The sequence below is a fragment of the Sander lucioperca genome, chromosome 17 (assembly GCF_008315115.2).
Source record: "Sander lucioperca isolate FBNREF2018 chromosome 17, SLUC_FBN_1.2, whole genome shotgun sequence".
In the NCBI taxonomy this organism is placed as follows: domain Eukaryota; kingdom Metazoa; phylum Chordata; class Actinopteri; order Perciformes; family Percidae; genus Sander; species Sander lucioperca.
In genome coordinates this window covers 13,798,545-13,826,505 of record NC_050189.1, presented here as the reverse complement: position 1 = coordinate 13,826,505, position 27,961 = coordinate 13,798,545, and the positions used below count along the sequence as shown (strand labels likewise).

The 27,961-nt window shown below is 41.2% G+C and overlaps 2 protein-coding genes across 4 annotated transcripts; both read left to right on the top strand.

The window, feature by feature from the left end:
- The first annotated feature begins 271 nt into the window (after nucleotides 1–271).
- Nucleotides 272–5,590, top strand: LOC116049079 (ubiquitin carboxyl-terminal hydrolase 37-like). The gene is made up of 17 exons (XM_031298459.2): nucleotides 272–404; nucleotides 574–632; nucleotides 1,728–1,830; nucleotides 1,943–2,019; nucleotides 2,149–2,283; nucleotides 2,494–2,643; nucleotides 2,782–2,917; nucleotides 3,048–3,220; nucleotides 3,360–3,491; nucleotides 3,637–3,760; nucleotides 3,853–4,004; nucleotides 4,173–4,272; nucleotides 4,455–4,531; nucleotides 4,643–4,766; nucleotides 5,015–5,075; nucleotides 5,174–5,331; nucleotides 5,510–5,590. The coding sequence occupies exons 1-17, from the start codon at nucleotides 375–377 to the stop codon at nucleotides 5,513–5,515; spliced, it is 1,797 nt and encodes a 598-aa protein (XP_031154319.1). The 5' UTR covers nucleotides 272–374; the 3' UTR covers nucleotides 5,516–5,590.
- Nucleotides 5,591–8,278: 2,688 nt separating this feature from the next.
- per1b (period circadian clock 1b) lies at nucleotides 8,279–26,204 on the top strand. 3 transcript variants are annotated; one of them, XM_031298286.2, is made up of 21 exons: nucleotides 8,279–8,509; nucleotides 15,775–16,704; nucleotides 16,968–17,221; nucleotides 17,388–17,509; nucleotides 17,712–17,913; nucleotides 18,056–18,250; nucleotides 18,813–18,891; nucleotides 19,071–19,177; nucleotides 19,455–19,608; nucleotides 19,884–20,154; nucleotides 20,383–20,491; nucleotides 20,706–20,865; nucleotides 20,972–21,081; nucleotides 21,222–21,368; nucleotides 22,048–22,398; nucleotides 22,522–23,309; nucleotides 23,399–23,536; nucleotides 23,567–23,615; nucleotides 24,023–24,236; nucleotides 24,365–24,515; nucleotides 24,641–26,204. In XM_031298286.2, the coding sequence occupies exons 2-21, from the start codon at nucleotides 16,286–16,288 to the stop codon at nucleotides 24,932–24,934; spliced, it is 4,314 nt and encodes a 1,437-aa protein (XP_031154146.1). In that variant the 5' UTR covers nucleotides 8,279–8,509; nucleotides 15,775–16,285; the 3' UTR covers nucleotides 24,935–26,204. The 3 variants fall into 3 exon arrangements, with proteins under 3 accessions (XP_031154146.1, XP_031154145.1, XP_031154147.1); XM_031298285.2 differs by having other exon boundaries at nucleotides 23,399–23,615; XM_031298287.2 differs by lacking the exon at nucleotides 21,222–21,368 and having other exon boundaries at nucleotides 23,399–23,615.
- The last annotated feature ends 1,757 nt before the right edge of the window (nucleotides 26,205–27,961 follow it).

The following is a 27,961-nucleotide window of genomic DNA, read 5'->3' as shown; positions in this document are numbered from 1 at the left end:
TATTGGATTTCTTTATTTTTTTTAGACCATTTCACATTTGTAAACACAAACAATCTAAATGTGCCCAAGTTGATTTCCTGTTGCACACCATATCTATATATATAATATGACAGAAAGTTAACAAGGGTCCAGGCTGTTGCCTAGAATTCCATTAAAACTGGCATCACTGATTCTAATTTATTACATTCTTTATGATATGATTACTTATGATGTCATAATGGGCCACATTCTAAACACTAGTCACTAGATAGAACAGATTGACAGAAATTCACATTCACACCCTGACCTTAGGTATCACAGCCTGATAGAGAAGGGCTTTCCAAATATTAACAAAGAAGACTTGTTATTTAGAGAAATATCAATCACCTGCGAAGATGTTTTGCGGACTTTGCAGACGACAGAAGGTATACACCTGATTTACTGTTTTCTAAACTGTTAGTTTGGCTTTGTGCATTGAGAGGCTCGGCACTGAATTTTGACAGTTGTCATGTTTTTTGATGATAGTGTTCTGTAAAGCAGCCAATTATGTGTCTGTCATATTTAATCACATGTGGTTTTGTATATTTTAAACAGACTAAATGTGGAGAGGATGAGGAAGTTGGAGACGAGCAGTTCTCCAGCCCACAGAAGAAGTAAGATGATCAATTTATTACGGACTCAGGGTCCAGATAAAAGACAAGACATTACATAGAATAAATTACATAAAAAGCACAATACATTACTAGCAAAAGTACATGGTTAGAAACAAAATAAACAAATGAGTGTCCTACAAAGAGACAACTATACCAATGTCTCTTCAGTTTGTGGTGTTACACCTTCTGCTTGATAAGACCAAGATGACGAATTTTCAGTCAAATTTCAGCAAATACATTTATAACCTAAGTTTCTTAAGACAGTTTGTAAAGTATTGACTCCTGCAGGGACAAATATTTCACTTGCACTACACCATCTAAGCCTAGGTCTTTTCAGTAATATTCTCATAGCATCATTATAAGCTACTTTAAGTCTCTTGCGGTAGTTTAACCACAAGTGTTTGAACAGAGCCATCTTCACTCCATCTGTACACACACTAAACTTGCGTAAGAGATTGTTTGCCTGTGCATACATCATGCAGTGTTGCCTATAAATATCCTCATTTGTTCTGTAATAAAATGTTGAATATATTTTACCTTATTACAGACACTAAGATTATTATCAGACAATTTTAAATCCAGACATTTATCCTCTTTGTCTGTAATTATCTAGGCGGCCTACTTTACCAGCTTTGTCCTTAATAACTGGCACTTAAAAGAACAGACAACACCGAGTCGCTATCCTCAAACTGGCATATTTAAGACGTTCAGCAGAAATGTGATCGAAACCACTTGCTTTGTTGTAAAGCAGCAACTTTTTTTTATAACTTGGTGCACCTCATGTGACATAATCACTATTGAATCCTTGCTTTCAATATTGTAGACACTATTGTCGATAATGAGTCATAAATATATTAATGTTCTTGTTTTATTCATATTTGTTTTATTCTTAATGGTATCATGTATGCCATTTTTATTCAATTTGTTAGGCAATAGAGACTTTGTTGTCACAATTGTCTAAATACTTTTCTAAATGTCAGACTTCTAAAAAGGATAGGGATTACTGTCTTTCCTGAAGATCCAAAATCCAATTTTGTAAAAAGTCGACTTCAGTATACAGTTGAGTAATCATCTGTATTTTCTCTTTGTTATCAGAGTCATTGTTCAGGAGGACACCACCGTCTCAGCTCCCCCTGAGGCTCCGAAGGAAAAAGCCAAGAAGGCTTCCTGGTGGCGAAGGTTGTTCCGTCGTAAGAAGGTAGGTTTATCAGAGCTGAATATTGGAAACGATAACCACTGACACCAAACTGGTGCAGCCATTTGTGTCTCTAATCTGTGTTTAACTGGGTTTATGTTTGTATACCCAACAGAAAACCAAACAGCAGACTGCTGTGAAAGAAGATGTGTCAGAAGCCACAAACCTGCCATCTTCTGCCACAGAAAAGATGTAAGCATTTTAAGTTGATTGAGCACATTATGTTTTTTTTTTATTTTTAAGATGTTCTCTTCTTTTGGCTTTATTGCTGTGACCGGACCATACTGTAGAATAACCGTCTGTGTTTCCTTTTATCACCAGTGACAACACCACCGAGGAACCCGTAGGAGAAGCTGCTGATGTCCAGGAAGATTCACCGAACCCTGACACTCCGGTCCCAGCTGCAGCTGAGGATGAAGAAAACAAACAGCTGCCATCTTCAGCCCCAGCTAGGAAGTATGAGATTATATAAAAGATATGTTTATGACATATCTTCATATTCATTTTTTTCCACTAATTCTCAACTTGAATTTAAAAAAAGATTGTAGAAGTCTGTAAATAATTACAAAAACAATTTGGGGATAAATTAATAGGAAATTTACAACAGCAACCACACATACTGGACCATGCAGTAGAATAACCGTCTGTGTTTCCTCTTATCACCAGTATCAACACCCCCAAGGAGTCTGAGGGAGAAGCTTGTGTGGAAGCTTCGGCCATCCCTGACACTCTGGTCCCAGCTGCAGCTGAGGATGAGAAGAAGGTTCAAGATTTGGCAGAGATCCCTGAACTGCCCTCTTCTGCCACAGAAAAGAGGTATGAGATTATTTTAATGTCCATGACATCTCTTCTTATTCATTATTTTCCACTAACTCTCAATTTAAAGGAAATGATAAAAAATGTATTTGTCTGTAAATGATTACACAAAATGTCTGTGTTTCCCTTTATCACCAGTATCAAAACCACCAAGGAACCTGAGGATGGGGAAGCTGGCCGGGAGGCTTCACCCACCCGTGACACTGTTAGAACGACGACTAAAAATGGAAAGAAGAAAATGAAGGCACCTCATTGTCTTATATTTCGCCAAAAGGTATGTTCCACAGAGCCGAATGTTGCTACCAGACCACAGAAACGTGCATTCTGCATGTTAAGTGAATATTAGCTTCGCACATGTGGTTTTGTTTGCTGTGTTCACCTTTTTTTGCACAAACAACCCACAGAAACAGAAGGTCAAGTGTCCCACTGATAGTCTTGGAATGCCGGCCACCCCAAGAGGTCATGGTGGGAGACTAAAGGCCGAACCCATGACCGACAATCTGTGGACGAATTTAGACAGAAAACTCCGAAAATACACCAAAGGGAAGCTCCCCAAAGATGAGCTTGTTGCCCTAGGGTAAGCACCTGCAAAGAGACTCCTATACATACACTGAATGCTCATATATTGTTTTTAGACTTGTATATAAAGTTATTCCAGGTTTAATAATATAAAAAAAGCTCCAGTCTGACTTTTGCCCTCTGTGATGTGTTTAAAGATTCCCCAACCTGGCACAGACGTGCTACATGAACTCCACTCTGCAAGGCCTCCTGACGATAAGTGATTTCATTCAGGGGGTCTACAACCAGGAGAGTGTGTGGAGTTCTCTCCCCAAGTCGGAGCTCCTTGGGTACAACGCCTCACACACACGGACACTCTTACTCTTTGGTTTCTCCTCTAACTTTGCATGTCAACATACTAACGAAAACTAAAAAAAAAAAAATATATATATATATATAGTATATATTTTTCCTCTTTGTTTATGCTCTTTCCAGTGGGTTTGTAAAAGTCGGGCTCTCCAGGTTCACTGCCAGCAAGGCAGTGAAAAAACAGGCACTGGCTGCCTTTAAAAGGACTGTCGCTGAGTTCAACTCAGAGTTTGAGGACGACAGACAGAAAGTTAGTAAGCTTTTTATTTACGCACACACCACATACCACATACCACAATGTCCACCTTCTAAAAACTCTTGTTCCTGTATGTTTCTGTGCAGGACGCCCATGAGTTCCTCACCTGTGTGCTAAATCAGCTCCGGTGTGTGTCCGCCGACCTGCAGGCAGAAGCATTTAACAGGGGCTTCAGTTACACCTGCCCTGTTGATGCTAACATCACCTTCCAGATGTTGAGCACCAGGACCTGCAATGGGTATGAATGCACAGCCGCGGACAGTTTTACACATGGGGTGTAGAGATTCCCCATGTTAACAATGTGATTGATTTTTTTTCCATGTACGGTTGTGGTAGAAAACCTCTCAATCGGGATGTGTAATATCTATGGCTGTATTTTAATTTGAATAATCCCTTTATTCTGCAGATGTGGAATGCAGTCTACAAGGGAGGAGGACTACATTAACCTGTCACTGGACCTGGTGCCTGGAGGCACAGTGCGCCAGTGTATGCAGGACTACTTCAAAGTAAGTGGCGCATCTGCTCATTTCCTCAGAGTTCAGTGTGATTTCAACCCCCCCAAACACTCATCCTCACGCTCCACCGAATGTTTATTTGTGTGAATACTGTATGTTTGTCAACGTGATTTTGATATCATCCATGAAAAGATGTGAACTGAAACCCGCTTCTTACCCCTGTTCCCCGCTAGGAGAACCAGCTGGAGTATTGGTGCGAATGTGGTGCTGAGACGTCATCGCAGCAGGGGTCATTCTCGACGCTGCCAAAGTGAGTAAAATCATCCATCGCCATAGTTCAGTCAGGTGTCGGGCTAAGCAGTTTCGCCTCCGTCTGTCTTCCTCTGTCAATCTGTGATCTGACCCTCTTTCCTGTCAACAGTGCACTGATCATCCAGCTGAAGAGATTTAATTACACCAAATCCCTAAAGCTGGAGAAGATCAACAGCCCCGTCATTTTATCAAGGCAGCTAGTACTGAATGCTGAGTCCAGCGCCAGTGAACAGGTAGAGATGATGTTCAGTAAAGAAAGGGCAACTTTTACTGTCTAACAGCTTTATTTGCTGTACAAGTAAAGATGACTTACTATAATTAGATATTATATATTTTTTTTTCCTGCATATAAACTGACTTAGAACAAAGATTTAAAGTAAAACATATAGAAATCAGCCTGTCAAATATACAGTTACTGTAGTGTAGTCAAATGAAATGTGTCTGCATGTGTAACTTATTGTTGGTTACTGTTCTTTTCTAGACACCGTCTTGCTACTCCCTAAAGAGCATTGTCAGCCATTTGGGTTCCTCAGCTTACGCTGGTAAGTGTGTCGTCGCGTTTGGCAGCCACAAATTTCAACGTTTAAGAATCTACGGCTTCTTCAGATGCACCCTTAACAAATGTGTCCTCTCCTCTCAGGCCATTACATCTGCGACGGAGCCCACAGGGACGAGAAACCACCGGACATGTCTGACAACTGGCTAACGTACAATGACAAGGACGTCAGTGAGACAACCGGCACGTACATCTGTCACCAGCGGCAGCGAACAGCATACCTGCTGTTCTACGTGAAACATGTAAGAGAACACCTCTGTCTATATACTGTACATAAAACAAACAAAAAAATTGAAGACGCAGATAGACACACATACATGTTCTATCCCATAGAGGAGGAAAGATGTTTGTTTAAACGAGCAATATAGCAATTCTAAAAAACAATAACACTGTGCTAATATGTGTGTTTTGCCATTTTAGCAGTAGAAGAGGAGAGGAGGAGAGGACAGGAGAAGAGGAGAGGACATTATTTACATATTGTAGATGAATGTCTATATATATATATTTTTTTAATATATATATATATATATATATATATATATATATATATTTATATATTTTTTTATATATTTTTATATTTTTAAATTAAAATACAAACATTGATGATTCACTTGAATTGAATTGATCGCCAAATTTCCCTTTAAAAGGAGTTTATTAAGTCAAGTTTTGTTGTGTAATTTAATGTTAGAATGTACTGTATGTGATGTAATGTAATATAATGTATGTAATGTCATTTTATTTTATTTATTTTATAAAAAAATTAAATTATATTTTTTATAAAAAAAAGTTAAGTAAATTGTGTCATTTTTCTGTATAAAGTGCAGCTACACATTCAAAGTGAACAGTATAACACAATTTCTCTCTTAATGCAAACAATTTATCTTTGGGCACACACACACCCATGATGCCCATCATGCTTTGACAGAAAGTCATTTTTCCTGTCACTCTGCTTAGAGGAGCTAATGATGCACACCTATTATCACTATCTATAATTAGCAGATAATCTGATATGATACCACGGTAAGGATGAGTCCTTTAACAGATGATAATCTTGTGAAACAAATAAAACTACAAATGAATCAAGCTTGGGAACAACTGGACACCATTAGCAACAACTAATTTAATTGAAGTCAATGAATTGCAGTTTCAGTTGTGATTGCACTATGTTACTTCAGTCCTGTATTTCAGTGTTTTCCATCCTGTGGCATCAATTGTATGCAATGCTGCCCTCTATTGGACACATTCATACTTACATTTGCATCTGCTCATCTGCATTCCTCATACTACTTGCAGATTGCAAATTTTAGCATGCAAATATATTATTTATATATATATATATTATATATATAAATATAAGTTATAAGTTTTTCAATGCCAAAAAAAACAAATCAACTGGAAAAAATGTGTTTCTTCATATCTAATTTTGATTTCTGTCATGAAATGTTTGTATTTGTGTGCAGAATGTTTATAACTAGCATATTAATACTAAAAAATAAAGTGGTGCCATTTCCATGTCCTTTGACCGCTATTACTTTCATCTTTTGTTCAAAGCATTTAGATGTCAAACACACATTTACACATGGTTAATGTTTTGTTTTTTCCAGAGACATGACATACATTAAATATTGTATGTTGCTTGAAGCATGTAGTATTAGGTACATTTAAAGTGGTAAGCATGATGATGAGGTACAGTAAACTGGTCTGACTGTAGACACAAGCACCTGCCAGTAGCTGGTGCCAAACACCAGACTATTGGTCAGATGGCTCTGTACAGCTCAACCAACACAATGCTTTAAATCCACTCTTTCTCTTCAGAGTCATTCGATTCCATGCTAATATACATACATTCATCAATGAAGGTTTAATATTCTGTTTAAGATATTAACATTAAACTCTTGCCAGACCTACTGGTAAGTAATTCTATGCAGCTGCACAAAAACAGTGGTTGAGTCTTAGTCTTACTCTCACTGCAGTTTCCAGCTAACAAGCTCAGACCAGCCAAGTGCAAGCTAGTAAACACCAAATGAGAGAAAGATCAAGTAAACCAGTAACTGCTAAAGAATTGTCAAGAATTTTAAAAATGGTGCATCCAAGTGGTGGCACTGTGAAGAACCAGGTATTGCTATAATATAATTGTGCATACATTATGTATGTTTCTTATTTTAAATATTTTACTCCATTTGTATTTGTATTTAGGATACATGTTAAACACACACTGAACGCAGTGGGATGTAACTAAGTAGCCTACATTCTTTACTGTACTTAAACAATTTTGAGGTACTTACTTATTTCCACTTTTACTCCACTACATTTTAGAGGCAAATATTGTAGTTTTTACTCCACTGTATTATTGTGACAGCTTTACTTAGGCTACTAGTTACATTGCAGAGTCATATTACAAAATATAATCAACTAATAACTGATGATGATTTACACAGACGCTGCATGTGCCCTACAACTGCCTGCACTGTTTACAGCCCTCACCAACCACACCGTCGGCCGCGTGCCTTCGGAGAGGCCACGCAGTACAAACGACGTCACCATCTCAGAACACGTTGAAATGTGCATGCAGACTTTGCCGCAGCCGTAAATACGAGGCAAACGCGCAGCAGAAATAGCCTCGTGCTGTTTTCTGCATGGTAAAGAGATACAGTCGACAAGATAGGGCAGATTTCTTGACTTCTTGGCAATATTCATCTAGTTAAATTAATGTAGACTATGAGTGGTTTCAAATAGACTGCTACTGGCTTGCCTATTTTATGCTTGGGAACAAAATTATTTAGAGTTTATACATCTGTGATTTGAAAATATCATCTTGCTGCTGCATAATTTTTAGGGAATGACAAGATAAATATTACTTCTCAACTCAAAATGACCTCTTAGAGTAGCAGTTACAGTTTCAGTGGTGCTAGTGAAACTGTAACGTTAGCCACACTTTGAACAAACTGCTGATGGGAACAATATAACGATGCTCTTATACCCGTATTACGGTCAAGCAAATAGGCCACATCAAGTGTGGGCACTGGCTACGGCTACGCCCTCTCATGTATGTTTGGAAAACAGCTTAGGACCAGTCACTCTGAAACGTGACCACTGAGCCCCGTGCAGATAGCCCCGCCCTTCTCAGCCAATCGAAACGCGCTGGGTCGGGTTTAGGCGGGGACATTGACTCATGCTGTCCAATCACGGTAGCTGATTCAATAGTACATGCTAGACCATGTACTTTCACGTGTGTCTCTGCGTGTAAACTACTGTTGGGGGGTATGAGCAAAATGTTCTAGTACGAAGTGCAAATACAGACCGAACAGCAAGGACAGTCGTTGCTACAATGATTTCTGTGGTTTCTTTTTGACTTTCGAGCACCTCATCATGGAATATCAAAGCTGTTGTTTTCGTTGATCGTTTTGAAGCATATCTAAGGTAAGCTGTTCGTGTTTGGGTTGTAAATAACGTTAGTCGTGTGTAAATCGCTGCTGCTTTGTAGCTATGCTAGATGTCACTTCGGCTACCAGTGTACTAACGGCAAACACCCCTTTATTTAACGGCTTCATATCATAGATTTAGATAAAGCTACTCAGACTTCTCACAATGTATCTACAGTGAAACTGTGCTCTGGTTTAACCTTCTAGGTGTCGCTTCATGTAAATGACACCATCACGAGTCACGACACGGAAACATTAATTATTTTGGGTAAAGTTAACGTAACGTTAGCTAGCTAGATAGACATGCATTGTGTTATTAACGGTGCATACGTGACACTATTACACTATTAATAGTAGTTTGGCAAGCCTCATTTCATCCATGGGTGCAACACCGCTTCACATTTATGTTTAATTATTGGTGTGATTTTTTTACACACAACTTTGACTGAGCTATTGAAGCAACAGCACATTTTTACAGTTTGTTTTAATTAACGTTACATGAGTTTAAACTGTACAGTTTTGTGTAATTTTGATAGCTTATCTTAATGTGCACATCATTTACTTAAGGCAGATTGCATGCATGTTGTAATCAACCCATGCGTTTGCATTGCGCACTGCTACACATCACCTACACGGGCTGCATCTAAGCATTCCTCTGTAGGTTATACCAAAACATCAAAATCACACACACAACACTAGCAAAACATGCTTACAATGTGTAGTTATAAATCAGCTATACTAGACTATGTTCACAGTCGACCAATTTCAATGTATTTTCACACTTAGCGAGTGGCACCCATGAAGTAACAAGCTGGCATCCTCTGTGATATAAAACATGTGGCATTTGTAAGAATAGAGCATCCATGCAGCCCTTTTTCAGCATTGTAGACGCCCTGTGTGGTTTGCCATATTTTCTGCTTTACAGTGAATGTTCCACAGACAGGCCATCAATACCAGACCATGGTAGCTTGAGAGATGCACGGGAATCAGCACAGAGATTAAATGCTGCAGGTTCTTCAGACATCACAGGTCTGAGTGTGCAAAGCAGCTGCATATAAACATCCAGAAAGTTTATAAAGGCATGTACCAGACAAGGTTGTAAAAAAGAAGATTAAAAAAGAAAGCTCAAAGTAACCTTGCTTCACCTAACGTTTTTAATAAGTCTCAGAGAGAGTTGTGGTTGGGCACCATCAGAGGTGGAAAAAGTACAAAAATATTGTACTCAAGTAAAAGTACCAATACTTTGATGAAATATTACTCAAGTACAAGTGAAATTACCTATCTGAAAAATTACTCAAGTAAAAGTAATAAGTACTTTAAGTAAAAGTTACGTAGTTACATTAAAAAAACAAAACTATAAAACGGGGAGGGGGGGGTCCTCTCCCATGTAGTGAAAATAGGACAAGGGGTCATAAATCCAAATCCAAAAATCTATACAAATGTATAAACATTTATACAAATGTATACACATGTAATAACAACATAACACATGTCACACATGACATTTAAGACCCTTAGAAATGTATAATGTGCAATTTTAGTTCAGACCATCCCATAAAACGTTTTCAAACAATCAATTGAAAGTGAAAGTGCCATACATTGTTGGTTCTGAAGGCCATCCTTTTCTTCACAAATATAAACAACAGTTCAGCAAGGCCAAATCAAGTGTTTGACTCCATAAATGACCAAAATAATATCTCTCCCATTCAGTGAAAATAGGACAAGGGTCATACTGTAAATCCAAAACTATTTTGTTTTTACTTAAAGAAAAATCTATACAAATTCAATAACAACCTAAAACATGTCACATATGACATGTAAGACCCTTATAAATGTCTAGTACAGAACATCCCATAAACGTTTTCAAACAATCAATTGAAAGTGAAAGTACCATACATTGTTAGTTCTGAGGGCCATCCTTCTTTTCTTCGCAAACATAAACAGTCATAATGCAAATCAAGGCCAAATCACGTGTTTTGACTCTGATGGCAGGCTGGGCGCTTAATGTCTAATGATAAAACATGTCAAATAAACTTAAATTTAAAATTAACTCCATGGCAGCTGCTAAAAAAATTAAAATGGCCCCGTCCCATTATATGTCTACATGAAAGTTGTTTGTAATTGGCAATTTGCTATTAGTCATGAAAACTTTTTTTGAAGTACCAATGCACAAAGACTTACCAAAACATGCTTCTGCAGATTAGATGTGGAGTTATTGAATGCTGCCAGTTCAGTCACCTTTGGCAGGCATGATACTATTGGCCCTCTTGAATCAATTTAAATGAAAAACAGTCTTTCAAATGTGGCCAAGGGTTTTCGTCGTTTTGGCCAGCAGAATTGGATGTTTTAGCTAGCGTTTCTACTGAAATGGTCTCTGAACCGTCGTCGCTCGCCTGAATCCACCTCCATCTCGTTCTCAATCTCCTACAGTAACGGATGGGATTTGTAATGTAGTGAAATACAATACTTCACTCAAAACTTAATCAAGTACATTTTAAATTACCGATTTTAAAAACTACTTGAAAAAAATACAAAATACATAACAAAACAACTCAATACAGTAACGTGAGTAAATGTATTTTGTTACTTTCCACCTGCAATCCGCATTTAAACTAGATGATCACACATATGGTGGGGACTGACTCATCACTTAAGACAGGACAAGTAACCAGCTTATAGTTTCCATCACTGTGACACTTTAAGATGAGAATGAGTGATTCACCAGCGGTACTCAGTTTGGACTCCAATGGGTGAAGCAGAAAAGTAGCAACACAATGTGTCTCCTGTTTTTGCTAAAATAGAGCATTGTTTGTAACTTCACTGGCCACAAAAAAGTCACACAGCGTTCTCCCTCCCGATTTGGGGAAAATAGTTAGGTAGCAGGACTGTCTTAAACATACCAGAGGTGGTACGGTTTCCATTGTTCTTATTAATGAGGGTTGCTTTGCAATTTAAAATTGTTAATCCTAGGACTAGTGGTTACTTTTAAACTGTCTCTCATTTGAGTTTCAAAAACATATTTGTTGTCTACAGATGTACACGGGTTACTCAACAAAGTTATATGGACAAAATATGAAATGTTTGCTGGTGGGCTAACCAGATGGCGTTCTTTATTGTTTTTCTATTTGCCACTTATAGAAAAGCTGGTTTAGTGGATCTTGTTGTTAACACTAGAAATTTGATATGTGATGTAGACCAATGATACTAATGTTGACTAAATCTGGATTGTGGATTGAGGCTGATTTAATTGTCTTTTGTGTGTTATACCACAGTTATCAACATTATTGAACCACTGTCTCAGTAAATGACAGAGTAAGCTTCATTCTTGTTACAAGAGCTTGGTAAAGTGGTGCAGAGGAAGTTGGCAAACATTTTGCATGAAAAGCCAACATGTAAGTTAGAAAAAAATCAGCAAAATGTTGCACCAAAAATGCAGAAATCCATTAAGTACAAATAATTGGATATGTTTCGATCTTCCCCTTTGAGCCACTGTTGCTGAACCACTTTACTGTGCATTCATAATCTTCCAACTAGGTTATTGTAACATGCGTAGGTTTTAACAACTTGGATTATGTTTAAAGCTGTGCAGCTTGGATGTGTACTCACACTGGCCTTTGTAACCACACCACAACCAGCTCTTACAGACTATCACTTCATTTCAAGTCAACTCTTGCATTCGGCAAGTTATGTGCCACTTGGTGAAAGATTTTCACTTAGGTTCCTGGTTTGAGTGACTTTAGGTGAGCTTTAAATTAAATTGTTTAAAATTCAATCAATTATGTAAATGTTGTAGAAAGTATGCTATTTTATCTAAAGGAAGTACAACTATATATACCGGTATATATGTTTTGTAATGGATGTATATTTTTGTTTATAATAATGTAATAACTTATTATATTGTAATGTAATTCTTACTACTTTAAGAAGTCATGTGGCCATGCGGTTTTTCCTCACCCGCATCTGCCCATCATCTTGTATACAAAAAGACAAACCTCAAAGCAGAGCTGAGACCAGACAGAGCCTATGAGCAGGAGCCCTGTTGTAGGCACCCCCACTATGCAGTACACGCTCTCTCATTGGTTCTGAGATCCGACCAATCAGCAGCCGGTAAGGCTGGGGGAAAGCACAGCCGCGGACACGTGCAGTTGATAGAAAAGCAAAGTGGGCTGAGCTGCTGTGCATGCACTGTTGTGCACTAGTAGACATTGATATGTCGAGCAGTTTGCATTTCTGTTGTTGTTCAGACAAGGAAATGAAACGGTATTACTTTTTTTTTAAATAATATATATATATATATATATATATATATATATATATATATATATATATATATAATAATAATAATAATAATAATAATATGAACATGTTGGGATGGAGCAAAACGGGGTGGGTTCTCTTAGAGAAAATCACACATGATCATGCACGGAGCTATGCCACACCTTCCTGCAGCATCTATGTCCTGCAGCCTTGAGTTCATTGCAGTAGGGAGGTGAGGTCTCTCATGTTATCTTTGAGTTCAGGTGACTTGTTTTGTACAAGTTGCATCTTACTCGTATCTTTTGTTTTTGTGATATTGTGTGTACAATCTGTGTGTGTGTGTGTGTGTGTGTGTGTGTGTGTGTGTGTGTATTTACAGACAATACATACAATATATACAAGGCATATCACATTCAGTAACATTGACTGCAACTAGTGCTGCAACTAATGTTTGTTTTCATTGTACATTTCTCTAATTATTATATTCGTATTGCTTGTTATTGCAGAAGTCAATTTCAAGCAATACATTTTTATTTGTCACATGAAATTGTAAGAAGTACAATTTCAGTGACATGTTATCCATCAGCTCCTTGAACTTGATGATTCATCATAAAGCAGAATTGGCCATCAGATCGACACACGAAAAAAGAGTCCCCCGGTTGAATGACACCGGCGCTCCAGGATCCAGCTAAGTCCCGGTGAAAGGACACTACAGCTCCTGACATCCCGCTGAAAACTGTTGTAGGCACGGAGGCTACCCGCTTCACCGTCCGCAGCCTGCACACTGGCTAGCAGGATGCCCAGCAGAGAAGTCGCAGTCAGCGTTCAATTCCTCTACGCTTGCCTCGGTGCCCAACTAAACCACTAAAGCACAATAGTACAAAATATACAGTTCAGCATACCTTTTGTGGAGCTGGCAGAGAGGCTACTGGAGAGGTCACAACACTATAATATTATATATTACACTATAATACTAATATATAATACAACATTAACCCCCATACTCATTTTTTGAGTTACTATTACTACTTATTTATTCAAATACCCTGGCACTGGATCAGTTGATTTCACATTGATCATTACACTATAATAATTGCAGTCATTGTACTGAATAAGTCACTTCCTTGTCTCTGTATGAGATCGTTTGGAGCTGTACAGATAGACATCAGATGAACACTTGTTTTTGCATTAGCATCATAGTGAGCAGATTTGTGACAGACTGTTGGAGCAGAGCCCAGCCAATGTCAAGTGGAGGAGCGCTGTTTCACTGGTAATAATGCCATATGACTTCTCTAGATTCAGTGGTGTCTCCTGCATCTTGTTTGTTGTTTTGCTAATCAGCTCAAGTGAATGCATTTTTTTTAGTTATTTTGATTATTGACTACACTGGCAATTGTTTTCTAGACTGTTAGTGGTTTATCCTATACAAAAATTGTGAAACAGAGTGATGCTGCATATTCTTTTTCACACTAAGATAGACACTATCTGGCATAAATAGAGATTGGTCTTACTGGGTGCATTTCCTGTGAATACTTTGACCAGTAGGTGGTATAGTGCCTCAGTGGCTAGCATTGTTACCTCACAGTCATGGGTTCAAACCTGACCTAGCTGGTTCAGGCATGGCAGTGTGGAGTTTGCATGCTCACCCCATGTCTGTGTGGGTTTCTTCCTTGTGCTCTGGTTCCCTCTTACAGTCCAAAGACATGCATGTTAGGTGAACTGGAAGCACTAAATGGCCTATAGGTGGTAATTTGAGCATTAATGTTGTGTCTGCCCTGCTTGTCACCCAATGCATGCTGCATGCAGCAGCGTCACAGAAAATTCATTGAATTTGGGGATGTACCCTTCAATTACACTGAACAAAGTTTCCCAGCAGTACCTCCACCCACCGCCATGTGGCACTGCCATCACCTGTGGAAGTATACATGGATGCCAGCCTGCCTCGACGCCCACTAATGCCCTGCTTGCATATTTCTATATCATAATTGCCTCCCCATGCCCAGTTCAGCTATACTGTAGCAGTCACTGTTTGTTATGTGCATCATCTATCTGACCAAAGTGACCAGCCATGAAACACTAATTAGCATTTGGCGAAACGCTGGAGGCAGCATAGTTGCATTAAAACAGCATCACATGAAATTGTTGAACTCAGATCTGCAGTTGTCCAAGTTATTACATTTGCTTTAGTTATTTGTCATTAGCTGTGGCACCTGTTATCCTCTTGTCAGATCTAATGAGCAATCTCCAGCTGGTGGTGACCGCTGTGAACCTGTCCACTTAGCTGTATTGGGTTAGTGCGTCAGGAAAGGAAGCTTAAGTATTTCTGGGCTGTCAGTGCAGGAGCGTAACGTCCTGAACAAATTCACACTGTGCCGTGATGCTTTTGGTCCAGGGAAGTAGGTAAATGGGGTTGCCGGGCAGCTAGGTGTCTAAAATTGAAAGAATTAACGACCGAGGACTGGCTTGCGTCTTCTTCTGTTTGCGGCTTAAAGGATTAAAAGCCATCTCCCTTGCCCAAGAAATAAATAACACTAGACTTTTACTTGCGTAGGTGGTGGCCTGATAAATACTTTGAGATACCTTTCACAAGCAGTCCTTATTTTTTTAACAACCCTCTGATGGTGAGCTTTGTTGCGTCCTCTAGATAAAAGGGGACTGACTAAGCTATGACGACTGTCAAATTGCCCATGTCATTTCGGCATTAGCGGATGATCACCTGTTCTATATTTAGATACATGCATACGTACTTGCTGCATGCACATAGGACAAGGAGATTATTGTCATTCTGTGCTCAAAATGGGGTGACTATTATTATAGATAATTTGGGTAAAGGCCATGTTTGAACCTTCCTTGGAAGCCAACACAATAAACTGATAAGCATTATTTTTGTGTGTTTTCGTAGCTATAATCCTTGGGAGATACTTGCAAGACCATGACAAGCATTTTGTAAGATAATATTGTTCCTTCTCTTTCTCTGTCCATCTTTCTCTTTATCTGTATTCTCAGGTAGCACCTAGAGCATCACATCTCTGAAGAGACAAGAGGACCACATACAGAGTGAAGAGAGTGTGTTTGTTTGTTTTTGCTCTCACTCTCACCCACAATCTCTCATCCCATCTTCTGGAGCACTTGCGCCAAGGCTGTTTCATAAACAGAAAATCATCTCTTATTTGCATTACTTTGAGTGAAACCTTTTCTCAAGATAATTGCTGTCTTTTTGGAAAGGCAGCCTTCAAATTTTTTGGTCATTTGCGATATTTGGTTTTTACTGCCATTTGAAAATCAGCACTTTCTGAAAACCTTCAAAGAAGGGCTCACAGCACAAAACTCTTTAATTGATCCACTTTCTTTTTTTGCTGGAGAAGCAATGAATTTCTCTCCTTAGTTCTTTAAACTACCAGCCAATAACCATGATTCACCTGTGTATAAATAGTAGTCCCACTTAAATTTAAGTTATTCCTGTTTTCACCTTGGCTGACATCTTAATAAAGCTGTTCCAGCCTCATCCTACTCTAGTATGAGTTATGACAACTCAAAATCAATGCCCAGCAGCAGCACTCGGGGGCGAGTGGCAAGGGCCGATGACAAAGACAGTGAACAGGAAGCAGAGTCAGAAGGGTTAAACTCTCTGAAAACCAGCAGTGGTCAGCCCAGTGCCAATGTCACCACTCAGGAGCAGGGAAGTGGAAATGAAGGCGGCTCCATTGGCAGCGCGTCTCCCAGTGTGGGCTCTGAAGGTCTGTCCCGAGACCGAAGGGGGCCCAACTCCGATGATATGGATGGACTCTCCAGTGGGAACGACTCTGGTGAGAGGGAAAGCGAGGGCGGGATAGAGAGAGACAACGGGTCACGTGGGCACCAGTCTATACGCAGCTCCCACAGCTCTTCAAACGGCAAAGACTCTGGCATGCTGGAAACCACAGAGAGCAACAAGAGGTAAGAGAAGTTAGGAGACAAAAATCCACATATACAAAAGAGTAAGCAACTGTTTTTTAAACCAAAAAGGCTCTCCTCGCATCAGTTGCTAACACATTCTATTAGTGTAGGCAGCGTCATACAGATAACTATATTATTAGATTTATTTCTTGTTCTGGGCAGTCCTACACATGCAACTGTGCATGCTAACAATACATGCATATGCATCTGTTCATCTGTGTGTCAAATTGTCATTCACCATCCACCGTAATCTTCTTTCCCAGCTCCAACTCCCAGAGTCTCTCACCTCCCAGCAGCTCCCTGGCCTACAGCCTGCTGTCGACCAGCTCGGAGCATGACCCCCCCTCCACCTCTGGCTGCAGCAGCAACCAGTCGGCGAGGGTCCAGACCCAGAAAGAGCTGATGAAGGCCATCAAGGAGCTGAAGCTCCGCCTACCAACGGAGCGCAAGGCCAAGGGCCACGGCAGCACTATAAATGCACTAAAATACGCACTTCAGTGTGTCAAACAAGTCAGAGGTGAGAGGGTGTTTTTGTTTGTATCTTCTTAATATCTTGAACAACTCTTCAGGCTTTCGTGCCTTCGTGGCTTTTCGTTGTACGGTATATATTATGCTCTCTGCATTATGTAATTGTATTTGTACCTATATACAAACACTGACTGGTTTATGTTTAACAATTCCAGCCAACAAGGAGTACTATCATCAGTGGAGCGTAGAGGAGTGTCATGGCTGTAGTCTGGACTTGTCTGCCTTCACAATTGAGGAGCTTGACAACATCACATCAGAATACACCCTCAAAAACACTGTAAGTTTATACAGTTATTCCTGCAGTAATTCCTGGATGTCCGCTTTGAGCGGCTACCCGCCAGCATCCCAGACTAACGGGAAGGTGCGAGGGCTTGCAACTTTGATTTATATTTAGAGATCCAATCCACTTGACTTGCTTGTGTTAGACAAATAAGATGCAAACATGCAATACAAAGGTTTATTTTTTGTTTTCCCTTTAGGACACTTTCTCCATGGCCGTGTCATTCTTGTCAGGGAAGGTCGTTTACGTATCACCCCAGGGCTCGTCCCTGCTGCGCTGTAAGCCAGAGCGTCTCCAGGGGGCCATGTTTTCTGAGCTTTTGGCCCCGCAGGACGTCAGCACTTTCTACAGCGGCACAGCACCCTGCCGCCTGCCAAACTGGGCCTCCTGCATCGGGTTTGGTGAGTAGGCAGAGTGAAATTGGGAAAGGGTTAGAAAAAGGGGAGATGGTATTGTAGAAGGTTTTTCATAGGCAGTGGAATCTCAAGGGCATGTGATAGCTGACAGATATCTGACACTTTCTCCAACTCTCTTTCCTCTCAGCTTCTCCTTCAGTCGATTGCACTCAGGAGAAGTCCATGTTCTGTCGAATCAGTGCCGACCGGGCGCAGGGCGGCGAGTTGCGCTACTACCCCTTTCGCCTCACGCCCTACCAGCTCACCATCAGAGACTCAGATGATGCTGAGCCACAGCCCTGCTGCCTGCTCATCTCAGAGAGGGTCCACTCCGGATACGAGGGTATTTGCCATTTTACTGCATGTTGCACAGCTGCATGCTGTATTCATGTGAGCGACAGAGATAGCAAAGATGGAATTAACTCCTATCTCCTGTCTAATTTAATTCAAGTCACGTTAATGGACTATCCCTTTTGTTGTAAATTAACCACATGACCACAAATAAGATGGTTCAATCAGTGAGTTATAAGAAAGTGGAGCCACAAAGCTACTTCTTGTCTTAAATTGAGCAGTAGTCAGGCATCTAAACTACTGGAGGTTTCTGATAATTGATCTTTTTATGTTTTGACTAAAAAAAAATCTGATTTGACCTATTTAAGTATCAAGATAGGATAGGACTAGAGCAGCTCTCCACATGCTTATGAACTTGACTCATCATTTCCCATTGTATAATTTAAAACTAGTCGAACATACACTTGAAACTGGATTATATCATAGACACTGAATGATTGGATGCCTTTTAAAATTGAAAATCAACGTTTGTCATATCTATTTAAACTTATTAGTCAGTCTGTCCTCAAAACATGCTTTTAATCTGTTGTATCTGTGTCCTCTGTGCCTCTCAGCTCCTCGTATCCCTGCAGACAAGAGGATCTTCACCACCAGTCACACTCCCAGTTGCCTCTTCCAGGAAGTTGATGAGAGGTCAGTTACTTCAAATCTTTAAGGCCATTATTTGTTTCCATAATAATCAAACATGTCCAAGTGAAAACACAAACTCTTCTATTCATGAATGAATATTTAGTTGTAAACTGTTTGCTGTTCTAGGACAGTTACAAACATACTGTAAATATACATATATACAGTATATATTGTGTTTGCAGGGCAGTGCCACTGTTGGGCTACCTGCCTCAGGACTTGGTGGGAACCCCCACCCTGCTCTACATCCACCCTGAAGACAGGCCTATGATGGTGGCAATACATGAGAAAAGTGAGTATATTTAGCACTGGACTCTGTAACTGCTGCCCAAATGTGTCATATACTGGGGAATGGGCTTTTTTTCCTGTCTTGATTTCTACAGGAATCATTTATTTTTTCTTTATTTTTGCCTTTATCATGTATTTACATTTTGTTGTACTATAGAGTCAGAACTCCTATAGAAATTATAGGATTTTTATATAAAAGGTCATGACCCATGTCTTCCATATGCATTTCTTTATTCCATCTCAAGTTTCTTATAATTTATATGTCTGTTGTCTCTCCTCAGTCTTTCAGTTTGCAGGGCAGCCGTTCGACTCTTCGCCCTTTAGGATGTGTGCCCGCAGCGGGGAATATGTGACCATCGACACCAGCTGGTCTTCCTTTGTCAACCCCTGGAGCCGGAAGGTGGCATTCATCGTAGGGCGCCACAAAGTCAGAACGTAAGATAACTAGTCGTTTTGGTCGTTCAAAAACAAATGCTGCCAGAGCATTGATTATAAAATGTTTGCAATTATAACAAATGAGAGGGAATCTGTTATGTGAGTCTCTTTTCCCTCTCAGTAGAAATCAGAGTATTTGTAAAAAGTTAATCCTAAGCTCTTCCAAAGCCTGAGTACATGTGCAGTTTCAGTTCGGGTAGCGGTCCTTTAATTTAAAGCTTGAGTGGTATGCACTGTCCTCTCAAGTGGTGCTCTAACGTTATTCCCGTCTCTAGGAGCCCTCTGAATGAAGACGTGTTCACGACACCGCAGGGCTGCGACACTCGGACCACCACGCCTGACGTCGTGCAGCTGAGCGAGCAGATCCACCGGCTCCTGGTGCAGCCGGTGCACAGCGGCAGCTCGAAGGGCTACAGCTCACTCGGGTCCAGTGGCTCACGGGGCTCCCGCCATTCACACCAACAGCACCTTAGTGCCGCCTCGTCCAGCGACAGCAACGGCCCCGCCATGAACAAAGCTGCTGCCGCAGCCCCTTTGCACAAACCTGTGAGTCTGAGCAACCAGTGGTTTTAGGTCTAGCTACATTTGAGCCTGTCATGTAGGAAATCTCAACATACTGTATAACTGAGATATTGTAGGACTTGTAGATAAACATAGCAGAGGAAAACAAGAAGTGGTTATCCTCTGAAATACGGTATATTAAAATAATATATGTAATTCATAGCCATGTCATGCCATGTCTATTAAACGAGTCCGATGCCGTTATTTTTCCAGATGACGTTCCAGCAGATCTGCAAAAATGTCCACATGGTCAAGACTAATGGGCAGCAGGTTTTCATCGAGTCCCGTAACCGACTACCGCCCAGAAAAATCACCACCACAGGTAAAATAAAAGGACAGTTACATAGTACAGTATAGTATAGTATTGTTATATGGTGGGACAGTCAAACAGCAATGGATGATTGTTGAACTTAAAAGGGCCAGGTATTAAACATGTCGGAAGATGTCTGTAACAGACGAGTAAGGAATAAATGAGGAATATGAGGCATGTTGTTGTTGTTGTTTTAATTTCGTGTTCCTCTCTTTTCTGCATCCAGGCACAGCAAGCGTCAGAGCATTCAGCAGTGACCCAGTCAGAGGTTTTATAGCTGACATGACAATACCACCCAAAGCTTTGATCCCTGCACCACTTGTACCGAAGGAGCCCCCGACTGGCTACTCCTACCAGCAGATCAACTGTCTGGACAGCATCATAAGGTGTGTGTGCAAGCCTAAAGCTGATTCTATCTTATTTCTTTTTTTTTTTTTTTGTGGCGGGGGGGTTATTAATTTACTCATCCAACAATGCTCTGACTCTACGCAGGTACTTGGATAGCTGTAACGTTCCTAACACGGTTAAAAGGAAGTGTGGCTCCTACACTACCTCCTCCGCGTCTGATGACGACAAACAGCAGGAAGCCAGCAACAACACAGGTACGTTTTGATAATTAACTAGAACAGATTTGGTTCATTATGTAGTAAATAGCTAAGTTTGACTTACAAATATCTCTTATCCATTGTCTGGACGGTATACGATCATTTACAGCAACTTGTTGGACTTGTTTTCTCTGCAGGTGGTTCAGTTAACCTTGTAAGTGAACCACCTTCTCTCCCTCCCCTGACCATGGCCACAAAGGCAGAGAGTGTAGCCTCAGTCACGTCGCAGTGTAGCTTCAGCAGCACCATCGTGCATGTGGGAGACAAGAAGCCTCCTGAGTCAGGTGGGAATCCTCAACACTCACACTCTCTGAACCCTCAGCAGGTTGTTTCTTTGAAATGAATTTAAAAGACTTCAACATAAATTAGGCTTGAATTTAAGATCCTCTCTTTTTCTTTGGAGCCCTACTTTTTACGTTGACCAGTCTGTTTTCTTATTTTGCCATGCTTGCTTGTTTTGCAAAGAAACTGTCAGTCTTATAGGTTTCTGCAAGATAATTCTTTATGTTGCAGAAACCTGTAGCCGCACGATAAAACTGCAGAATGCAGCTAATCTGATTCATGCCTTCTCATCTTTAGGTTTCTCATCTTGGTTCATTTTGGAAATTTTCTCTTCTATTTCTGGCAGTCGCCTCTTTTGCTTCGCAGTCTTCTCTTTCGCTCTACTCAAATATGTGTTCTACAGTTTCTACTGTCTTTCTTTCTGTCTTTTACTGTGATACTGTGTACAGTGAACTAACACAATACTGTATATCTACATCATTAGCCATCATAAGCTACTGGTCATACTAGACCAAATAAGACTGGAGCAACAAAATCCATGAGTGAATTGAATTGAGTGCATTTTATGTATTTTAACTTTTCATTTGTCAGAAAATGAATGTGCCATTTCGTCATTCAAAAGTTACAGTCTTACTTCACTGCTTTAACTCCCCTCCATGCTTTTTTCTATATCCATCACAGACATCATCATGGAGGAGGCCCCAACAACTCCCACTCTTGCTCCTCCTACAACTACACCAACTCCTCCCACCAGCGGTCTGACACCTCCCGCAGCTGTCACCTTTTCTCCTCTCCCTCCCCCGCCTCCTCCCCTTCAAGCCACTCAGCCAGAGAGGGAGAGCCGGAGAAGTGGAAGTGTAGGAGGAGGGGGCCGGATGGGTCTCACAAAGGAGGTGCTGTCCACCCACACCCAGCAGGAGGAGCAGGCATTCCTTGACCGCTTCAAGGACCTAAGCAAACTGCATGTTTTCGATCAGACGGTATCTTCGACTCTGCGCTGTCAGACCCCAGCTGCCAACCCTCTGTCACGAGGTAGGGGCACACTGCTCCCACCAGTTGAACACACACACACATGCAGACTGTCATGTGTACACAATAACTGCGATAGCTAAAATTGCAAACATTTTGCTTAATTCAGTGTCTCCTCTTTCCCAGGAGTGCGTTGTTCTCGGGATTACCCAGCCGCGGGAAGCAGCACCAGTCACAGACGTGGTCGCGGCGGTAAGAGACTCAAGCAGCAGGAGTCATCTGACCAGCACAGCTCTCTGAACCGGAGCGGGAACCGGTGTGACCCCAGAACCAGCACAGCTCCCATGTCCCTCAACATGCCTATCAGACCCCCAACAAACTCCTCCTCCTGGCCGTCTGTAGGCTCCCAGGCCAGCATTCCCGCCGCCCCTTTCGCTCCGGGTATGCTTCCGATCTACCCAGTTTACCCACCACTCGCACAGCCCTTACCCGTCCCAGATCCATCCCGTTTCCCACCAACCCAGATGGTACCTCCAATGATGGCCCTGGTTCTGCCCAACTACATGTTCCCCCAGATGGGAGCAGCCATCCCTCAGCCAGGCCCCACCCCCGGACACTTCTACAATCCTAACTTCACAGAAGGATACACTGTCACCCCAGCAGCTGTCCCCACTGTTATTTCTAACACTGTACCCATTCCGGCCACCTGCACCCCGTCTCGTAGCAGCACCCCCCAGTCCTACAGCCAGACACCTGCTGACCGTGAGGGTGCAGAGTCCCCCCTCTTCCAGTCCCGATGCTCCTCACCTCTCAACCTGTTGCAGCTGGAGGAATCACCAAGCAAACGCTTAGAGGTGGCCACGGCCCTGGCAGCATCACAGCAAGCCACGCCTTCTGTGCAGGGCAATGCGGCTGTGGGACAGAGCTCAGGCAATCAGAGGAGCTCTGATGATACCTCCAAGGAGAATGAGAACGTAAGTACAGACGTTCAGGACAGGATGTTGAGCTTTGAAAACCATTACATGTCATTTAAAATGTGTCTTTGTTTCATTCCCCTCTTTAGGGTGAAGCTAATGAGTCCAACAATGATGCCATGTCCACCTCCAGCGACCTGCTGGATATGTTGCTGCAGGAAGACTCCCGCTCAGGCACCGGCTCAGCCGCCTCTGGGTCGGGGTCCTCTGGCACGAGGTCCTCTGGTTCCGGTTCCGGCTCTGGCTCCGGTTCCGGCTCCGGCTCTGGCTCCAATGGTTGCAGCTCCTCTGGCACCAGCGGCATGAGTAAGTATTCTAAATTTTACCATCACAGAGATTTTAAATCAAAACCCAATTTTCCGTTTTCAAAGAGTTATGGGTCACCCAGACAGTGACGCTGCCTCCTTTACACAGAGTCCTTCCCAGATAATAGATGTCAAAGGGCATTTTCCCTGAGAGAAATCTTTTAAAAAAAAAAAAAAACATTCTTGTATTTCAAGCATTTCATTTATAGAAAATGAAACAAAAAATATTCTTATGTTACTTTCCTCTTAATGTAAGATTTTGAGTTGACTGCATCTATATAACATTTAGTTAAATGTGAGGCTATACATTTGGGGGTTTGAGCATATACTGCAAACAAAATTCCACTTTTAATACTTGACGAGTCTTCTCACAAATCATTCTCAAATGTCACTTCCTTGTCCATTCAGGCAGCAGCCAGGGCAGCCACACCAGCAAATACTTTGGCAGTATCGACTCATCAGAGAACGATCGTTCCCGCAAACAGCCAGCAGGGGGCAGCAGTAGTGCTGGAGGGGATGGTGGGGAGGAGCAGTTTATCAAGTGTGTCCTGCAGGACCCCATCTGGCTGCTAATGGCCAACACTGACGACAAAGTCATGATGACCTATCAGCTGCCTGTCAGGTACGACACTGGGCAAAATGTGACCAGACAACATAGCAGCTTATTTAGTTCAGTTTCACACTTGTTGCGACTGAGCAGCCTCAATGTGGGACCTTCAGTGACACGTTTTCCCCGTGCCTGTACAACAGAGACATGGAGACTTTGCTGCGAGAAGACCGCGAGGCCTTGAGGAGCATGCAGAAACACCAGCCACGCTTCACCGAGGACCAGAAGAGGGAGCTGAGCCAGGTGCACCCCTGGATCCGCACGGGACGCCTGCCCCAAGCCATCAACATCTCTGTAAGTACACTGCAACTCAACCCAAAACTGTGAATGTTTCCAAAATGAATTACGGTTTAGATAAATAAAGTAGCAACACACAGGATAAAGGAAGTCACGTGTGTTCTGTCTCTGGTTTCTTTCAGGGCTGTGCGGGCTGCAAGTCTCCCCCCTCCGTGCCTCCCACCGCTCCGTTCGATGTGGAGATCCACGACATTGAGCTGTGCAGTGTGCTGAAAGCTCAGGAGGAGGGCGCCAGAAAGGACGATAAAAATCTGACAGAGACAGCCATGGATGAAGCTCAACCAGAGGATGATGATGATGACGACGAAGCAGAAGAGAAAAGAACCAAACCACAAGACAGCAACCATGACATGACAGCAGCAGAGCCGAGAGCGGCCTCAGAAGATGTGAACGAGAAGTCTCACATGACCCACTAAGTAGTCGGCCAAAGATAAAGAACATTTCTACGCTGATATGCACAACATGTACACCTTCCAGGACGTCCTGTGTCAAAAAACATTACACAGGGTTTAAAGTTGTTAAAATGGAACATTAAAAAGATGCATATTTATCAAGACAACTTCAATGTTGGGACGGGACACTTCACGAAGTCTGACTTTGATGACAGCACGCCAGGCATGATGTATGGCTGCGTATTAAATGCCTTGGAAACCACAGGACATGCACACTCTGTTTTAGAGAAGGAATTAGTACTTCACTTTCCTTGTTCTTGTAGTTCTCGGCATATTTATTGAAGTTGTAAGATAATCAGAGAGGACTAAGGTGAATGTGTTACAAAAAGGCGCCTTTACCTAAAGACGGATGTTTCTTCACCACAGTGTGCTCCTTCAAGTGTCCCCTACTGTTCAGGGTTCAGCTTACGAGGAAAAGAAGGGAGCTTATGTGGGACTTTTCTCCTTGTGGAATGTTGTCTGGGATCCTGCTCCCAACTCGATCCTGTTTCTCTCAATTACTACATTTTTGTTTTGTTTAGTTTTTTTATGTAAAAGGTTTGCCCCGATTTAAAAAAAAAAAAAAAATCTTTCACCCTATAGACAAAATGTACAGTTAGAACCATGTTATTTTGTAAACAATGTTATATATTTTTATACTTGCATCCACTGCAAACAAAGAGGATAAATTCCCCAAAGAGTGTCTACTGTCTACGGTCTACTGTAAAAAGTGAAAAATGCGAACATCCAGGATTAAAATCTTGTCTGCTATGAAAGAAAAAACAATCAGTTCACAGTCTTTTAAACAAAGATGGTGATTCTCGTGACTTGAGGGTTGTACAGTTAATCGTGGGGCAACGTGGCAATCGCCAGGAGACTAACATGGACTTACAAGGTTTCTCCTTGGCCGGGTATTAGTTTGTGCATCGGTGTGGGTTCCCCACAGTGAAACAAAAATGGACAATGCTTCTCGGAGAAATGATTCTCAGAAATCGCGGACAGTAGTTCCCAAACCGCTAGCACCTTCAGCGGAGGGAGAGCTCTTGTGTTTGCCTCTGTGGTAAGTGGATTTAAACAAAGTGGACCTCTAAAAAGTCTAAAAGTGTTTACTATCTTTTATGCTCTGTCCCTTTCACTATTCCTCTGTGGCACTGTTCTGGTCATGTGATATCTTTTGCTTTATGGTGTCAGTTTCTAAATATTTTTGTGAAATTCTTTGTACAACAAAATACAATAAAAATGACTTTAATCATTTGAATGTGAAGTCTGACTTGCTTTTTTCCTTCTTCTGCAGTTAGTTTTATGATTACATCTCTTTGCAGTCTATTTTTGTCAGTGGGTGTTTCGCTGGATACGCAGAAGTGTCCCGAATGAACTGGAAGCAGAGAGCGGATCAGGGCAGCTGCTTTCCTGAACAAACCACAGTCTGCTTCTATTCAGCTGCGGTTTCTACCCAGAGTGGTCACCGCAGCTTAAAAAAGACAAAGGCATGCCCTCGTTTAGACAAACACAAATCGGCAAAGTTGACTCCATTGCACTTTATCGTTATAACAATGACGACAATGATTGTTATGTATGTGGGTCACTGTGTGAGAGCTGATAAACTAGCTACAAATGAGTAGGTGGAAGCAAAACCAAATACATTTTGCTGTAGAATTTAGCATATTTAAATATTTTTTTTTTAGGTTTTATCACACATGATTGCATTAAGCAGCCTTTTCCAGTAGATAAGTAAAAGCAATACTGTGGTGTCACGAATATTTGGAGTAACTTGTGTGATAAAATTGCAACAAATGCCTGTTGATAATATTTTAATGGCTCTATTATTCATATCTATCTATGTTCTGTTTTGGTTAAACCTACTGCATTTTTCATTCTTTCCTGCATTTACACTTTTTTACTACTTACTTTCCACCACTGAATTCTGTGGAAAAGAATTTAATCCACATAATAACCTTCACTTGTAAAGTAAATTGTGCGTGTGTGCCCAGGTAGTCTGCAGCCATGCTTGCAGCAGTACAAGCTGTACTAAGGCTATGCTTTAAGCTGAAAGATTTAATTAGCACTAAACACAAAGCACAGCTGACACTAATCGGAATGTCTTTGGTTTATGACTACATATCTGCACAGTACTGGACAAACTAAAAATGGATTTTTTTAATTGACAGCACAAAAATCTGGGGACGAAGAACGTACAACAAGCAACAACACCTCGAAATCATACTGTAAAAATAAAGAGAAAAACTACAGGGTGTGATACATTAGGACAATGTTGCAAACTTGTAATGACCTCAAAAATAATTTGCCATGGCATTAATGACATTGCTACATTACATTAATAATTTTAAATGTGAATTTGTTTCATTTGTTTTACATTTGTTTTCTTTTTTAAAGATTATTTTTTTGGGGCTTTTCCGCCTTTAATGGACAGGACAGCTAGGTGAGAAAGGGGAGAGAGAGGGGGAAGACATGCAGGAAATCATCACAGGTCGGAGTCGAACCCTGGACCTCTGCGTCGAGGCATAAACCTCTAAATATATGTGCGCCTGCTCTACCCACTGAGGCAACCCGGCCACACATTTGTTTTACATTTTTGGGAATTTAAAATAATTTACAAAGTCATTAGGATTCATCCTCTGGCGAACATGAACGTCTGTGCAAATTTTTATAACAAACCATCCAGTGGTTGTTGAGATATTTCTGTCCAACCAACTGGCAGACTAAAATTATGCCTTAAGCCTTGCTGCTAGCTGGTGGCGCAGTAAATAGGTCATTACACATACATACACACATACATACACACATACATACATACATATACACACACACACACACACACACACACACACACACACACACACACACACACACACACACAGTCCATTAGCACACACCTGCAGAAACATACATTTTCCATATATTCCATGACCCTACCTGTTAAACAACAACACAGAGCTGGAACATAACAGGCACACTGTACTCTGAACTGTACATACATTGCTTTTGGCCATG